The sequence below is a fragment of the Lipotes vexillifer genome, unplaced genomic scaffold (assembly GCF_000442215.2).
Source record: "Lipotes vexillifer unplaced genomic scaffold, Lipotes_vexillifer_v1.1 scaffold217, whole genome shotgun sequence".
Classification (NCBI taxonomy): Eukaryota; Metazoa; Chordata; class Mammalia; order Artiodactyla; family Lipotidae; genus Lipotes; species Lipotes vexillifer.
This window is the reverse complement of record NW_006788200.1, coordinates 5,144,062-5,161,591: the sequence shown is the minus strand read 5'-3', so window position 1 is coordinate 5,161,591 and position 17,530 is coordinate 5,144,062. Positions and strand designations below refer to the sequence as shown.

General features: G+C 44.0%; 1 protein-coding gene across 2 annotated transcripts in view; it reads left to right on the top strand.

Annotated features, from left to right (window-relative positions):
- Positions 1-17,530, top strand: part of SPOCK1 (SPARC (osteonectin), cwcv and kazal like domains proteoglycan 1) — a 569,954-nt gene that overhangs the window by 385,729 nt on the left and 166,695 nt on the right. For both annotated transcript variants that reach the window (XM_007461396.1, XM_007461395.1), the window contains one exon: positions 6,366-6,480. In XM_007461396.1, the coding sequence (XP_007461458.1) occupies positions 6,366-6,480 (115 nt within the window). The remainder of the gene's footprint in view (positions 1-6,365; positions 6,481-17,530) is intronic.

Below are 17,530 nucleotides of genomic sequence, written 5' to 3'. Positions count from 1 at the left end.
ACATAAGCAGGAAGTAGCCCTCTGTGTCTCTCCTCTCAAACTCACACCTCTCTGATCCAAACCCTTGGGCAATCTTCTAGGTGCACTAATTTTTATTTTTTTGGAAATTAGTGGAGTTTCTGAATTTCCACGTTCTTACTACGGCTGCAGAATAATGGCAGAATCATGCTCATTAGCACCAAAGGAGTTAGTTCTCTGAGGAAAGCTATGTGTTTTATAGGAATTTTAATTGAGGAGCAGGTACAAAAGATAGACTTTGTGAGCTATAGCACTCTTTTAAGTATGGCTTTTGCCTGGAAATATTTGATTTTTATTGTGCTTTTTGTATCCTCTTATTTTCTTAGGTTATGGAACTGGTCTTAAGTAATTCTGTCTCCTTTGTTCATAAATGTCTTATGAATAATTTCTGTCAATTACAATGAAATAGAACCCAAGTGCTTCAACTATTACAACATTTTAATAAATTCTGGCCATTTTGATGGATGAGAATGTTAAGACTTCTCTGTGCATGGTGTCTTGTCCCTCTGCTGAGAGTTGTGACTATTCTCAGGTCCCGTTGATCATGCTGCCTGGTCCTGTCCCATGTCACCGCCAGCCATCCTGCGTTTCCCCAGTGACATGGACCATATAGTTGCTTCACAAAACCCACTCACAGAAGGAACGATGAGGTTCACTTGTTCCACGTTGTTTCTTATGTCAGAGAGAGAGAGTGTTAAGTTCACTGGACATCAGCATTGCCTTGGAAAGAAACTTGACTTTTGTATTCATTATAAAAACCACATAAGTTTATTTACACATCCAAGCAGTTGGCTTTGACTTCAGTTGGTACAATGTTTTCTTCACAGTGAGAAGTTCTCTTAGGGATCCTGTGGGTGACATGATTCTTGGGGGAGGTGGACACAGGGGTTCTGTATGCTGCTGCTTGGCACTGTAGTCATGCCTTTTACCCCCATCATAAGCTGTTTGTGTGAGTGGTGTAGTGGCCCCAAGTATCATCTCTGGTGTGAGACTCACCTAGATTGAAATCCAGACTTAGCCACTGTGTGACCACAGACAAGTTGCTTAACATCTCTGTGGCAATTTCCTTTTTAGTAAATTTATATTAAACTGATCTGTATATCAGTCACCTCAGTGGTGAATTAGAATAATAGTGCATTATTCTGCAGGTCGGTGGATGCTACCGTCTCTGTCAACCCCCTGCCGAGGTGATGCTTTATGTAATAAAATGCTCTTTTCTTCCCTTTTTTCCACTTAATTCTTCTCCTCTCCTCTCCTCCATCCCACTTTTGAAGGGAAATCAGTTTCTTGGTGAAAACGCAGAGTGAGCGTCCTTGCTTTCACCATCCCAGAGCGGCTGGGGGAACGGGACAAGGTGTGGGATGAGAGCTTTGAGAAAGAGCCTTGACTGGCCAGGCTAATAACATTTCGTGGCCTGTGATATTATGGCGCCTATTGTCACAGCTGCCCTGGTAGACCCTTCTGAACACGTTCGTTTCTAATGATCAGGATGTGTAAATTAGCCATGTGGGACTTATCGGTGGTTGCTCATAATGTCTCGCTTTGCACATGAGCAGGGGATTAAAGCTCTTCCCTGCCACTGCTATTACTTGTAGCCCAGCATAGGGCATCCTTAACTCTTACGTCTCAGAGGCAGAAGTGCCATATACTCTCACAAGACTGGACACTTGCTCTTGCCTCCAGCGATGGTCATGACTTGTCATTGTCTCCCTGCTGTAGAGATTCTCCAGGAAGCAGGAGACTCTGCCTTTTGGGGGTAGTGTTTCTAGACTACTCAGTGACAGGCTGCAGTGGTGGTGGCCCGCAGCCATAGGGCATCTGAATTGATTCACAGCTTGTTGCAGGGATGGCCCCAGGAGGTAGGGGACGTTCAGGAGGATGTCCTCTGTATGAATGGGTGGAGGTTGGGGCTGGTGCTTCTTTTCAAGGGAAGCGCGATAGCAGAGGGAAAGGACATCTCCTTTGATGTAGACAGACCTGGTTCTGAGTACTGGCTTTGCCATTTATTAGCCATGTATTGTCAGAAAGTTACTTATCTTTTTCAAATCAATTTTCTCATCTTTACCTTCCCTTTTCACTTAATGCACCATAAACATCTACCTATGTTAATACATATAAACCTACTTCTTCCTTTATAGTAGGTGGACAGTATCTCATAAATGGACGTCTTGTAGTTAAGGTAACCATCTCCCTGTAGATGGTGTGATGGAATGAACGCTTGTGTTGAAGCCATAATCCTCACTATGGCTGTTTCTGGAGATGGAGCCTTTAAGGAAGTAATTAAGGTTAAGTGAGGTCTTAAGGGTGGGACCCTGATACAGTAGGATAGGTATCATTATAAGAAGAGGTGTCAAGAGAGCTTAGTCACTCTCTGAGTATACCTGGAGAAACCCATGTGAAGACACAGAAGGTGGTCGTCTGCAAGCCAGGAAGAGAGCACTCACCAGAAACTGACCATATTGGCACCCTGATCTCAGCCTTCCAGCCTCCAGAACTGTGAGAAGATAGGTTTCTGTTATTCAAGCCACTCAATCTCTGGTATTTTGTGGCAGTCTGAGCAGATGGATATAGATGGATATAGCTGTTTATAATTTCCTCTTATTGTAGATCATTAAGATACATGTTTTTGCTTAACACATTCACCTGCTAGGTCATAGGCTGTTTCTTTTTTCTGTTCTTTCCATTTATTATTAAAATTTTCATATATATATAAAAGTTGAGGGAACGATATAATAAATACCTATCTACCTATGTTTAACGGTTATTATCATTTAAGGACATGGTTGAAAAACTGCCCTCCAAAAGGGCTCTTCATAGTTTACACCACCCCCTGCAAACACACACACACACACACACACACACACACACACAAATATAAGAGAGAGGATGCTTTTAGTTTTAACAGAACAAAATGAGTCTTCAGACCCTTGGTTTGAAGGGGGAAGAAAAGGTCTCTTCCCAGGAGGGTATTTTTGGTCAGATGCATCTTTTTATCCCTTTGTCCTTGTCTGTCCTATGTCCCCACCCACTCGCATCTCCCAGTCCTTGGACACACACATTCAGCCTTCTATATCACTCACCTATCTGTCCTATTTAGGCGCATGGCCCACAGGCCCCTTTGTTTGGCCTCAGAGAACATGGCCAGCCCCTGGATTTGAAAGCTGAGATCAGTGATGGAAGATTTCCAAGCTGCCATTCCTCTATGGTTCCAGCAAAATCCTTTGGGTGGAATCTTCTGGTTTGTGTTCTGTGAGGCTCTGTCATGAGCTAGTAAACAAGCCCCTCCGGAGGGGGTGGGGGGAAGCGAGATGCATGCACGGGTTACCATGGGGACAGACAAACCGTCATAAATGTTTGGGATCTCAGCTTGACAAGGTTTTAGCAGTTTGGAGTAATTTCTTGGTCAGTCTTCCATTAAGTCACTCCTAATGAATCAGTGGGAGCGTTTTTACTCTTCAGATGAACCTCACATGAGCACGATTCGGGCAGAGAGCAACGTTAAAAGGAAGGAGGAGACAACAAACAGTCATTAATCTGTCAACTCTTTGAAGATTGAGTGACCTTTTGTCAGAGGAAGTTTCCACAAGTCACAGGAGTGGACCACGAGTTCACATGGTGTTTTTGGATTAAATCTTTGCTTCTTGGTCTCCCCAGGTAGCTTAATATCCCCAGGAAAAGGGGTCACGGAGGTTCCTCAAAGGAGGAAAGGGGGCACTAAGAGTTGACTACTGGGCCCTCCACTCGGCACCCCCTCTCATTTGGAGGGTACGCGTGGTGTAGAGTGTGTCTGTTCTAATCAAAGGACCAGTTTCCATGTGAGATGTGTATAAAGGGTTCTCTCTTCCTACCCCCTCTCCACCAACTTCAGCATGGGAGGGTGTGCCATATTTGACGTCACTGTGGAACTTGGTGCCCCCGGCCCCCCCCCCCGGAGTCCTCATTGTGGTTTCAAGGCCCCCCATGATGATGCTGCCACTGTCTGCAGTCGTGTCTCACACCACCCCTGCTCCAGCCTGCTGCCGGCCTGATGAAATGTTGCCATTCCCCAGACTTGCCACAATTTCTCTTACATCTGGAATGGGAGCTTCTTTTTACCCAGCATGTTCTTCCTCATCCTATTACCTGGGTTAAACCCACTTTTCCATAGATAGCAGTCTGTCCAGGAAGTCTCACCTAACCCACTGAAAGGCTGGATGAGGTACCTCCCCCATCTCCCATAACATACAGAACTTACCCTCATATCGCGTGTCTCCCCTGTTGAGCTGTGAGCTTCTGGAGGGCAGGAATGACATCTCGTTCACTCTAGAAGTGGCAGCCTCCAGCCTGAAAAAATGGGCCTGCACAGAACTGATGCTCTGCAAATATTAACGGAATAAACCCAAGCATATGTCACACCCCCAGGTGACTCTCGGGGACCCTTTGGTCAGCCCACAAAATGGAACATTCTCTCATCTTAGCACCCCTGAGGTGGTACCCTGCTCTGCTGTTCCAGGTATTATGACTGTTTGACAGTGAGCTTGAAGGATGTGCCCAAAGACAGCAAAAAGTCTTGATTCAGAATTTTCAAATCAACGTAGCTAATTAAAAATTAACTCATACTGAAAAACAAGTTCAGAAACAATTACGATAATTAAAATATCAGTACCTTAATTGAGACCAAGCAGTGAGCTTAAAAAATAAAATTACTTTCAAAAAACGCTTACATGAAGCCTGTAATTAACTGGCTTTTGAATTTGATGTTTTTCAGCTTGACAAATTTCTGCTTAAATTAATTCATTCTTGTTTTATTTTTTCCCTTTGAAAAAAGTTTTTGTAAAAATTATTGAAAAAATTAATTGGACATATATCCTATGCCAGTTGACACTTGATTGGTTTTTGTATGTGGGCAGGAAAGATGAAATTAACGTCCCGTGGGTATCTGCTCTGTGTTAGGCATAGTCTCTTGATTTTTTTTTTTACAAAAACTTTTTTTTTTTTTTTTTTTGCGGCACGTGGGCCTCTCACTGTCGTGGCCTCTCGCGTTGTGGAGCACAGGCTCCGGACGCGCAGGCTCAGCGGCCATGGCTCACGGGCCCAGCCGCTCCGCGGCATGTGGGATCCTCCCGTACCGGGGCACGAACCCGTATCCCCTGCATCGGCAGGCGGACTCTCAACCACTGCGCCACCAGGGAAGCCCTATTTCTTGTAGCAGTTTTGCTGTCCCTGCTTGGGACCCCGATTTGTTTAACTGAATGTTTGCATGGGGAGCATGACCTCGCCTGGTTGTGGAGAGCAGTTATGACAGATTGACCACCTGATAGGCTTTAGGACGCAGAGCTGGGAGATGGCACCGTTGTTTTTGTTTTGCAGAGGATTTCCTGTGGCCTCTTGTCTGCCCTGATGAGCGTGTACACCTCAGCCTGTGGAGTGTTGCGTAGCCAGGGGCCCGCTGCCCTGCCTGTTCTAGGAAATGCTTCAGGGTATGATCTGCTGGCTTTGGAGACCCTTCTCCAGTGACTTGGTCGAATCAACCTCCGCCCTCATTATTCCCACCCACAAAGCCCACTTCCTAGTCAGACTGAATATCTTAGCATTGCCCAGCCGCGCCTGTCTACCTTGGAGTGTGCTGGCCGCCCTGCCTAGATTGCCTTTTCTAGCTTTGCTTTCTAAAATCCTGCCCATCCCTTAAGATCCAATTCACATATTAATGCCTCATTAATCCTTGCCCCAGAAATTGATCTCTCTTTTTTGCTCAACCTCTGTTATCATTTTATATGCCTGTCATGGCCCTTATCTAATTCTCCCTTGCACAATAAATATTTATGTGCCAGCTTTTCCCCCCACCTGTTTATATCATAAGTTTGTGTGGCTCAAAACTGTCTTGTGCATCCTGAAGTTCTCCACAAAACTTAAAATAGGCTTCTTTGTGCTCACAGTCCGTGTTGATGGAACTGAAGCCAAAAAACTCTGTCCTCTGGGACTTTCTATTGTAGGAAATAAGTAAAATTGGGCACAAAGTCATAAAAAGCAATAGCAGACAAATAACCAAAGAGGGAAATGTGGCCTTTGGTCCTCCGAACATACAAGATTCTAAAGGATTTTTAAAAGTAATTCCTGGCCAAGATGAAGACAGTGAAACTCCCCAAAGCACAGAAGAATCACTCTCCTGATGCTGAAGAAAACAACGTGGAATAGACACAGAATTCGCCCCCGGTGTGGGTTTTCATTCCAATCCCCACCAGCCTAAGTAAACAGTGCAGGGTGCAAACACATGGTCTCTTTATTTCCCTCTTGTTTATTTGAGTAGAAATAGAAATTAAATTTCCCTGGAGGTCCTAACTCCTCTTTTCATGTTCTTTTTGCCTCAGCTCTGGACCCATCCAAAGACCCCTGCCTAAAGGTGAAATGCAGCCCTCACAAGGTGTGTGTGACCCAGGACTACCAGACTGCACTGTGTGTCAGCCGCAAGCACCTGCTCCCCAGGTAAGCTGCAGGCTGTGAGGTACTCTCCAGCCAGCAGATCTGGGGTACCTGATCTCTGACTGGGGGACAAGGGAGAGAGGGGGAGCAGGTGTTTGTATCTGTGTCTTATATGATACGTGGTATAAGAACTCTTGCTGTGGTATGAATCTCAAACACATATTTGCAAAGAGAGTTAATATCTTAATTTCCTTTGAATCAACTTTTTTTGACTGAGTCCTCATCTGAGCAGATGAACAGAAAATCCCTTCCTGGTGATTATGGTGGCCCTTCCTCCTCCTGGGGTGACCTCAGGATCCAGGAAGCTTCCAGCTAAGAAAACAGGGGCTGTACCTTTAGTCTTCTGGTTGCCACTGACATCCTCCCTATGATAATCCTTGGAGGTCCCTTGAGGTTGGCGGGGCTGGGGGTTGTCTGCTTCCATGCTCCCTGGGGCGTGGGTGTCTTTGCCAGGTCGAGAGTACTGATGTGGCGTCCTGCTGCCTCAAGACCACTAGGCCACCATTCATTCTGAGAGTGTGTCTTTCTATTTCTCCAGCCCAGGAGAAGTCTCTCCCCTCCTCTTCAGGGCTGTTAAAGCCTTTGTCCCTTCCTCCCCACCCATTCCCAGCATTCAGTGGGCTTAGGCTTTTACAGATGGCAGAAGGAGCCTTTGAATTCAGGCTACATCTGCCTTCAGTCCTACAGAAATACGTAAAGCAAGAACACACACACATACACACACACACACACCCCCCAATAGGCTTGCTTTTTTCTTTTTTTTTTTAAACATCTTTATTGGAGTATAATTGCTTTACAATGGTGTGTTGGTTTCTGCTTTATAACAAAGTGAATCAGTTATACATATACATATATCCCCATATCTCTTCCCTCTTTCGCCTCCCTCCCACCCTCCCTATCCCACCCCTCCAGGTGGTCACAAAGCCCCGAGCTGATCTCCCTGTGCTATGGGGCTGCTTCCCACTAGCTATCTATTTTACATTTGTTAGTATATATAAGTCCATGCCACTCTCTCACTTCGTCCCAGCTTACCCTTCCCCTTCCCCGTGTCCTCAAGTCCATTCTCTACGTCTGTGTCTTTATTCCTGTCCTGCCCCTAGGTTCTTCAGAACCACTTTTTTCTTTTTTGATTCCATATATATGTGTTAGCATATGGTACTTGTTTTTCTCTTTCTGGCTTACTTCACTCTGTATGATAGACTCTAGGTCCATCCACCTCACTACAAATAACTCAATTTCGTTTCTTCTTATGGCTGAGTAATATTCCATTGTATATATGTGCCACATCTTCTTTATGCAATCATTAGTCAATGGACATTTAGGTTGCTTCCATGTCCTGGCTATTGTAAATAGAGCTGCAATGAACATTTTGGTACATGACTCTTTTTGAATTATGGTTTTCTAAGGGTATATACCCAGTAGTGGGATTGCTGGATCATATGGTAGTTCTACTTTTAGTTTTTTAAGGAACCTGCATAGTGTTCTCCATAGTGGCGGTATCAATTTACATTCCCACCAACAATGCAAGAGGGTTCCCTTTTCTTTACACCCTCTCCAGCATTTATTGTTTGTAATTTTTTTTTTTTTTTTTTTTTTGGTATGCGGGCCTTTCACTGTTGTGGCCTCTCCCATTGTGGAGTACAGGCTCTGGACGCGCAGGCTCAGCAGCCATGGCTCACGGGCCCAGCTGCTCTGCGGCATGTGGGATCTTCCTGGACTGGGGCACGAACCCGTGTCTCCTGCATCGGCAGGTGGACTCTCAACCACTGCGCCACCAGGGAAGCCCTGTTTTTAGATTTTTTGATGAAGGCCATTCTGACTGGTGTGAGGTGATACCTCACTGTAGTTTTGATTTGCATTTCTCTAATGATTAGTGATGTTGAGCATCCTTTCATGTGCTTTAAGGCAATCTGTATATCTTCTTTGGAGAAATGTCTGTTTAGGTCTTCTGCCTATTTTTGGATTGGGTTGTTTGTTTTTTTGATATTGAGCTGCATGAGCTGCTTGTAAATGTTGGTGATTAATACTCTGTCCGTTGCTTCATTTGCAAATATTTTCTCCCATTCTGAGGGTTGTCTTTCATCTTGTTTATGGTTTCCTTTGCTGTGCGAAAGCTTTTACGTTTCATTAGGTCCCATTTGTTTATTTTTGGTTTTATTTCCATTACTCTGAAGAGGTGGGTCAGAAAGGATCTTGCTGTGATTTATGTCATAGAATGTCTGCCTATGTTTTCCTCTAAGAGTTCTATAGTGTCTGGCCTTATATTTAGGTCTTTAATCCATTTTGAGTTTATTTTTGTGTATGGTGTTAGGGAGTGTTCTAATTTCATTCTTTTACATGTAGCTGTCCAGTTCTCCCAGCAGCACTTATTGAAGAGGCTGTCTTTTCTCCATTGTACATTCTTGCCTCCTTTATCAAAAATAAGGTGACCATACATGCATGGGTTTATCTCTGGGCTTTCTATCCTGTTCCATTGATCTACAGTTCTCATTTTGTGCCAGTACCATACCGTCTTGATTACTGTAGCTTTGTAGTATAGTCTGAAATCAGGGAGCCTGATTCCTCCAGCTCTCTTTTTCTTTCTCAAGATTGCTCTGGCTATTCGAGGTCTTTTGTGTTCTCATACAAATTGTGCAATATTTTGTTCTAGTTCTGTGAAAAATGCCAGTGGTAGTTTGATAGGGAGTGCATTGCATCTGTAGATTGCTTTGGGTAGTAGAGTCATTTTCACAATGTTGATTCTTCCAATCCAAGAACATGGTATATCTCTCCATCTATTTGTATCATCCTTAATTTCTTTCATCAGTGTCTTATAATTTTCTGCATACAGGTCTTTTGTCTCCTTAGGTAGGTTTATTCCTAGGTATTTTATTCTTTTTGTTGCAGTGGTAAATGGGAGTGTTTCCTTAATTTCACTTTCAGATTTTTCATCATTAGTGTATAGGAATGCCAGAGATTTCTGTGCATTAATTTTGTATTCTGCTACTTTACCACATTCATTGATTAGCTCTAGTAGTTTTCTGGTAGCATCTTTAGGATTCTCTATGTATAGTATCATGTCATCTGCAAACAGTGACAGCTTTACTTCTTCTTTTCCGATTTGGATTCCTTTTATTTCTTTTTCTTCTCTGATTGCTATGGCTAAAACTTCCAAAACTATGTTGAATAATAGTGGTGAGAGTGGGCAACCTTGTCTTGTTCCTGATCTTAGTGGAAATGGTTTCAGTTTTTCACCATTGAGAATGATGTTGGCTCTGGGTTTGTCATATATGGCCTTTATTATGTTGAGGTAAGCTCCCTCTCTGCCTACTTTCTGGAGGGTTTTTATCATAAATGGGTGTTGAATTTTGTTGAAAGCTTTTTCTGCATCTGTTGAGGTGATCATGTGGTTTTCATCCTTCAATTTGTTAATATGGTGTATCACATTGATTGATTTGCGTATATTGAAGAATCCTTGAATTCCTCGGATAAACCCCACTCGAGCATGGTGTATGATCTGTTTAACGTGCTGTTGGATTCTGTTAGGTAGTGTTTTGTTGAGGATTTTTGCATCTATGTTCATCAGTGATATTTACCTGTAGTTTTCTTTCTTGGTGACCTCTTTGTCTGGTTTTGGTATCAGGGTGATGGTGGCCTCATAGAATGAGTTTGGGAGTGTTCCTCCCTCTGCAATTTTTTGGAAGAGTTTGAGAAGGGTAGGTGTTAGCTCTTCTCTAAATGTTTGATAGAATTCACCTGTGAAGCCATCTGGTCCTGGGCTTTTGTGTGTTGGAAGATTTTTAATTACAGTCTCAATTTCAGTGCTTGAGGTTGGTCTGTTCATATTTTCTATTGCTTCCTGGTTCAGTCTCAGAAGGTTGTGCTTTTCTAAGAATGTGTCCCTTTCTTCCAGGTTGTCCATTTTATTGGCATAGAGTTGCTTGTAGGAATCGCTCATGATCCTTTGTATTTCTGCAGTGTCAGTTGTTACTTCTCCGTTTTCATTTCTAATTCTGTTGTTTTGAGTCTTCTCTCTTTTTTCCTTGATGAGTTCGGCTAATAGTTTATCAGTTTTGTTTATCTTCTCAAAGAACCAGCTTTTAGTTTTAGTGATCTTTGCTGTTGTTTCCTTCATTTCTTTTTCATTTATTTCTGATCTGATCTTTATGATTTCTTTCCTTCTGCTAACTTTGTGGGGTTTTTTGTTCTTCTTTCTCTAATTGCTTTAGGTGTAAGGTTAGGTTGTTTATTTGAGATGTTTCTTGTTTTTTGAGGTAGGATTGTATTGGTCTAAACTTCACTCTTAGAACTGCTTTCGCTGCATCCCATAGGTTTTGGGTTGTCATGTTTTCATTGTCATTTGTTTCTAGGTATTTTTTGATTTCCTCTTTGATTTCTTCAGTGCTCTCCTGGTTATTTAGTAGTGTATTGTTTAGCCTCCATGTGTTTGTATTTTCCACAGACTTTTTCCTGTAATTGATATCCAGTCTCATAGCATTGTGGTCAGAAAGGATACTTGATACGTTTTCAATTTTCTTAAATTTGCCCAGGCTTGATTTGTGACCCAAGATATGATCTATCCTGGAGAATGTCCCATGAGCACTTGAGAAGAAAGTATATTCTGTTGTTTTTGGATGGAATGTCCTATAAATATCAATTAAGTCCATCTTGTTTAATGTATCATTTAAACCTTGTGTTTCATTATATATTTTCACTTTGGATATTCTGTCCATTGGAGGAAGTGGGGTGTTAAAGTCCCCTACTATGATTGTGTTACTGTCGATTTCCCCTTTTATGGCTGCTAGTATTTGCCTCATGTATTGAGATGCTCCTATGCTGGGTGCATCAATATTTACAATTGTTGTATCTTCTTCATGGATTGAACCCTTGATCATTATGTAGTGTCCTTCTTTGTCTCTTGTAATAGCCTTTATTTTAAAGTCAATTTTGTCTGATAGGAGAATTGCTACTCCAGCTTTCTTTTGATGTCCACTTGCACGGGATATCTTTTTCCCTCCCCTCGCTTTCAGTCTGTATGTGTCCCTAGGTCTGAAGTGGGTCTCTTGTAGACAGCATATATATGGGTCTTGTTTTTGTATCCATTCAGCCAGTCTGTGTCTTTTGGTTGGAGAATTTAATCCAGTTATATTTAAGGTAATTATCGAGATGTATGTTCCTATTACCATTTTCTTAATTGTTTTGGGTTTGTTATTCTAGGTCTTTTCCTTCTGTTGTGTTTCCTGCCTATAGAAGTTCCTTTAGCATTTGTTGTAAAGCTGGTTTGGTGGTGCTAAATTCTCTTAGCTTTTGCTTGTCCATAAAGGTTCTCATTTCTCCATCGAAACTGAATGAGGTCCTTGCTGGGTAGAGTAATGTTGGTTGTAGGTTTTTCCCTTTCATCACTTTAAATATGTCCTGCCACTCCCTTCTGGCTCGCAGAGTTTCTGCTGAAAGATCAGCCGTTAAGCTTACGTGGATTCGCTTGTATATTTTTTGTTGCTTTTCCCTTGCTGCTTTTAATATTTTTTCTTTGTATTTAATTTTTGATAGTTTGATTAATAGGTGTCCTGGCGTGTTTCTCCTTGGATTTATCCTCCACAGGACTCTCTGTGCTTCCTGGACTTGATTGATTCTTTCCTTTCCCATATTAGGGAAGTTTTCAACTGTAATCTCTTCAAATATTTTCTTAGTCCCTTTCTTTTTCTCTTGTTCTTTTGGGACCCTTATCAATTTGAATGGTGCTGCATTTAATGTTGTCCCAGAGGTCTCTAAGACTGTCCTCAATTCTTTTCATTCTTTTTTCTTTATTCTGCTCTGCAGTAGTTTTTTCCACTATTTTGTCTTCCAGGTCAGTTATCCGTTCTTCTGCCTCAGTTATTCTGCTATTGATTCCTCCTAGAGAGTATTTAATGTAATTTATTGTGTTGTTCATCATTGTTTGTTTGCTCTTTAGTTCTTTGAGGTCCTTGTTAAACGTTTCTTGTATTTTCTCCATGCTATTTCCAAGATTTTGGATCATCTTTACTATCATTATTCTGAATTCTTTTTCACGTAGACTGCCTGTTTCCTCTTCATTTGTTTGTTCTGGTGGGTTTTTCCTTGCTCCTTCATCTGCTGTGTGTTCCTCTGTCTTCTCCTTTTGCTTAACTTACTGTGTTTGGGGTCCCCTTTTCACAGGCTGCTGGTTCGTAGTTCCCGTTGTTTTTGGTGTCTGTCCCCAGTGGCTAAGATTGGTTCAGTGGGTTGTGTAGGCTTCCTGGTGGAGGGGACTTGTGCCTCTGTTCTGGTGGATTAGGCTGGATCTTGTGTTTCTGGTGGGCACTACCACATACGGTGGTGTGTTTTGGGGTGTGTGTGACCTTGTTATGATTTTAGGCAGCATCTCTGCTAATGCATGGGGTTGTGTTCCTGTCTTGCTAGTTGTTTGGCATAGGGTGTCCAGTACTGTAGCTTGCTGGTTGTTGTGTGGAGCTGGGTCTTGGCGTTGAGATGGAGATCTCTGGGAGAGCTTTTACCTTTTGATATTATGCGGAGCTGGGAGATTTCTGGTGGACCAGTGTCCTGAACTCGGCTCTCCCACCTCAAAGGCACAGGCCTGACACCCGGCCGGAGCACCAAGACCCTGTCAGCCGCATGGTTCCCCACCCCTCCTCGAAGCTCCTTTTGGATTTGCTCACGCTTCTGGTTTGGAGAGTCCTGGACTCTAGGCTTGCTTTAAGAATGGAGTTGGGTGGGGTGGGGGTGGGAGAAAGGTGACTTTAGTGTCATTTTCGCCCTTCTCCCTTTACTACCTGTATGATGGAGAGGTGTTGCAGTGGGCATTAGAGTTACACACACTTAGATCTGGCGACGTTCTCTGCTATTCACCTGCACTGCACCATAACCTTAGGCAAAGAAAGCAGCCTTTCTGGAACTCAATTCCCACTGAAATCTGCTTCCCTATAACTTGCTCTTTAGTTCCAGTTCGATCCTGGGACCATGCAGAATGGGTGCTGTCCCACCTCTTCGTTCTTTATTTTATTTTTTAAAAATAAATTTATTTATTTGTTTATTTTTGGCTCTGTTGGGTCTTTGTTGCTGCATGCGGGCTTTTCTCTAGTTGCATAGGGCAGGAGCTACTCTTCATTGTGGTGCGCGGGCTTCTCATTGTGGCAGCTTCTCTTGTTGTGGAGCACAGGCTCTAGGTGCGCAGGCTTCAGTAGTTGTGGCACACGGGCTCGGTAGTTGTGGCTCCCGGGTTCTAGCGTGCGGTGCGGTAGTTGTGGTGTACGGGCTTAGCTGCTCCACAGCATGTGGGATCTTCCCGGACCAGGGCTTGAACCCGCGTCCCCTGCATTGGCAGGCAGATTCTTAACCACTGCGCCACCAGGGAAGTCCCAACCCCCTCTTAGTTCTTGACGTCTGAGCAATGCTTGCCCCTTTGGCTGACCCTCTTGAGACACGCTTTAATGTCTCTCAGTCCTGTCCGTGGTTTCCACAGAACATGTGTGGGGAGCTCCCATCCTTGGCATTGTGGTCCAGCAGAGAATCAGCACCCGGGGAGCAGCCTGACAGCACGGAGCAGAGCCCCTGCCCCCTCTGCCCCTGCAAACCTGGCACTGCAGCAACGGACCTAGTCTCTGTGGTCACCTAAACATTGTCAAGCTTTGTCTCCATAAAAATGAGATTCGAGGTATTGTAACTTGCTTTGCTCTTCCCCCAGGCTGGAGTGTTCTCCCTGGAGGCAAAGAGAGATCTCACCCCTGAAACGTAGCATATGCCAGGCATTGTGCTCAGAACCTGCATCCTTGAATTCCTTCATCCATTTTGCCAAGTTGGTACTTATTTTTGTCTTCATTCTAAAAATGAGAGAACTGAGGCAGAGAGAGGGGTCAGTCATTTGCTTGTGTATCTAGTAAGTGGCAGCCATGATTCAAACCCAGGACTGTCGAGCTCCAAAGCTTATGTTTTTTGTCAGTACCATGTGTTGCCCTCGTCATTCTATCCATTCATTCCTGTCATTTAACAGAAAGGTACTGAGTACCTACTATGTGCCAGGCCTGTGTTAGGCCCTGAGGCTACAGAGGTAAACAAGAGACCCTAATTCCTACCCTCAAGGAAAATCAAGTTCACTGCAGAGTGGGATGTGAAAAACATTTTTTTTGTTGTTGTTATTCAAAAATACTTTTAAGGCATGCATACTGAAAAAACTCTCCTAGATTCTCCTGCCACACATGACTTCTTCCTTCTCTGAAGGAGGGACGATGTGGCCTCTTTTGCAGCAAATACCAAATACTCTTTGGAAAAGTGTTGTATTGTTCAGCCATGAGGTTGTGTGTGTGTGTGTGTGTGTGTGTGTGTGTGTGTGTGTGTGTGTAACATGGATAGTCCATTGCCTGTTTCCTCCTAGAATACAGCCCTTTCTATAAGTCCCAGACAAGAGATTTTTATTTATAAGCTCAAATCTGTTTGAGACAGAGGCAGCAACCTCACTGGTATTTGGGCATATCCAGGTGTCAGTGGTGTTTTTCTGGGCATGCCTTGTTTCTGTGTTGGAAGCACCACCACTTTTTTGCTTGTGTTGGAAGTGTAATTCTCATCTCCTGCATCTCCTGGTGGCCACAGAATTATAGTGGTTAAGAGCATAGATTTGGGAATGACACCATTCTAAGCTCATTTCCGGGTTGGCTACTTTCTAGCTATGTGACCTTGGCAAGTTACTTGACCTTTCTGAATCTGGGCTTCCTTAGCTGTAAAATGGGTTTAATGAAAGTACTTACCCCTTTCCTCTTTACCATTTGCTGGGATACATCCGTTAGTAATTCTTGCAGAGAGGGTTTACCAGTGGTTAAGTTTTGCTAATCCTTTGCTTAGGGCATTTTGTGTGTATTTCATTTTGTGAGAGGTCAATAAGATGGAGGGGTGTAAGGTACATAGTCCAGTGTCACATGATGACAACCAGCCTTACAATTACTAAAACAATTATGGTAAGAGGTATTATTATTGTCTGATTCATTCTGGAAGGTCAGCCAGAAAACCCTCAATTTGCATGCTCCTGAGAAAAAGTAGCTCACTCCAGGGGCCCTGCCCACTTTCTTGTTCTGGACTTCGGAGTTTCTTCCCGAGGAAGCCTGTTGCCCGCTTTGTGATTCACAGCACGTGAGGACTTGGAAGAAGATGACATTCCTGATGATAGGTACCCTTCATTCACTGGAAAAACAGCCCAAAGAGGAGGCTTTGACTGAGAGGCATGCCCACTCCATCATCAGGATTTGGGAGGTGGCCTGCACCGGCGAGAGGCTCTACAATGGTGGTGGCTGTAGTTGTGGGTCTAGCCTTCCCCCTCCCTCCCTCTGGGAGGCAAAATTACTCAGCCCGTACCAGCCCAGTGCACACCTCTTCTTAAGAGCCCTGGACCCCTTCCCAGATGAAACATCTGTCCTTCCTCATTACACTTTAGGGGTCCCCTCTGACCAGGGAGGCCATGTTGACAATTCTATTTATTCATCAATCAGGGAAGTAATGTTTCTCTCTGTGAAACATCTGCAAGCAATCCCATCAGCCAGTCTGGCCTCTGCAGCAGCTCAAGAGGTAAATCCCGCCTGCCAGTCAGTCAGGAACGCACACACATGGAGAGGCAGCGGGGTCGGCCTGGGGCTGCTTGTGAGGCTGCACATTTGGGCTGTCTTTGCAAGCGGACTGAGACAGGACAGTAAGCGCATCCGCGAGAGAATTTCATTAGCTTTCTTCGCCCTCGGAGGTGGAGTGAGTGGAGAAGCGGTTTGGCACGTGGGTCTGTGGCTACACAGTGTCAGGGCGGCTGGACAAGCAACTTCAGTGGGGGACGGCGTGGGGCACCTCCCCCCAACCCCTGCTGGAACGCTTCCCCTTTATTAGAATGGCATTTGGGTTTGTAGTTGGTTTCATTGAGAGGCTTCAACTAAACTCACATTCCCTTTGGAGGATTCTCTTTGGACATTCTCTGTTTCATCTTTTCCTGCTGTTGAGCAGTATCGAGCAGGGTTGGGAGAGGGTAAATTCTTGGAAGCTTGTTCGCCTTTTAGGTGCTCCAAGGGGGCCATTTATACACTTAAGAGCAGTGTGAAGGCAGCCTGGAGTCACGAAGCCTCCTCTTAAATGACTTTTTCTTAATATTCTAATTTATTGTTGATATCAGAGTAGTTGATGCTCATTACAGAAAACACTGAGAGTGTAGACAAGCAAAAAGAAACAGGAAATAGGCGATGGTCACGTAATCTAAAAAACAGGAATTAAAATATTCCAGCACAGGCTTCCCTGGTGGCGCAGTGGTTGAGAGTCCGCCTGCCGATGCAGGGGACGCAGGTTCGTGCCCTGGTCCAGGAAGATCCCACATGCCGCGGAGCGGCTGGGCCCGTGAGCCGTGGCCGCTGAGCCTGCGTGTCCGGAGCCTGTGCTCCGCAACAGGAGAGGCCACAACAGTGAGAGGCCCGTGTACCACCAAAAAAAAAAAATATTCCAGCACATTGCCTTCCATTCTTTCTTCTAGCTGTAGGTTTTGTCCACTGATTTGTTTTTGTCAGAACTTAATTATCAAGTGGTGCCTATACTGTACATAAAAATTTGTATTGGGCTTCCTTCAATTGATATTTATAAATGAGTATTTTATGATACTTAAAACACCTTATAGATATAAATCTTAGTGATTGCCTAATATACAGTACAAAAAATTAACTTGAAATGGATTGTAGACCTAAATATAAGAGCTAAGATGATACAACTTTTAGAAGAAAGCAAAAGTAGTAACCTTGGGTTTGATAAAGGTTTCTTAAATAGCAGACAAGGAAGCCATGAACTATAAATGCCAAAAAAAAAAAAAATCAACAAATTGGATTTCATCAAAAGTAAAAACTTTGGGGCTTCCCTGGTGGCGCAGTGGTCGAGAGTCCGCCTGCCGATGCAGGGGACACGGGTTCGTGCCCTGGTCCGGGAGGATCCCACATGCCACGGAGCGGCTAGGCCCGTGAGCCATGGCCGCTGAGCCTGCGCTTCCGGAGCCTGTGCTCCGCAACAGGAGAGGCCACAACAGTGAGAGGCCCGCGTACCGAAAAAAAAA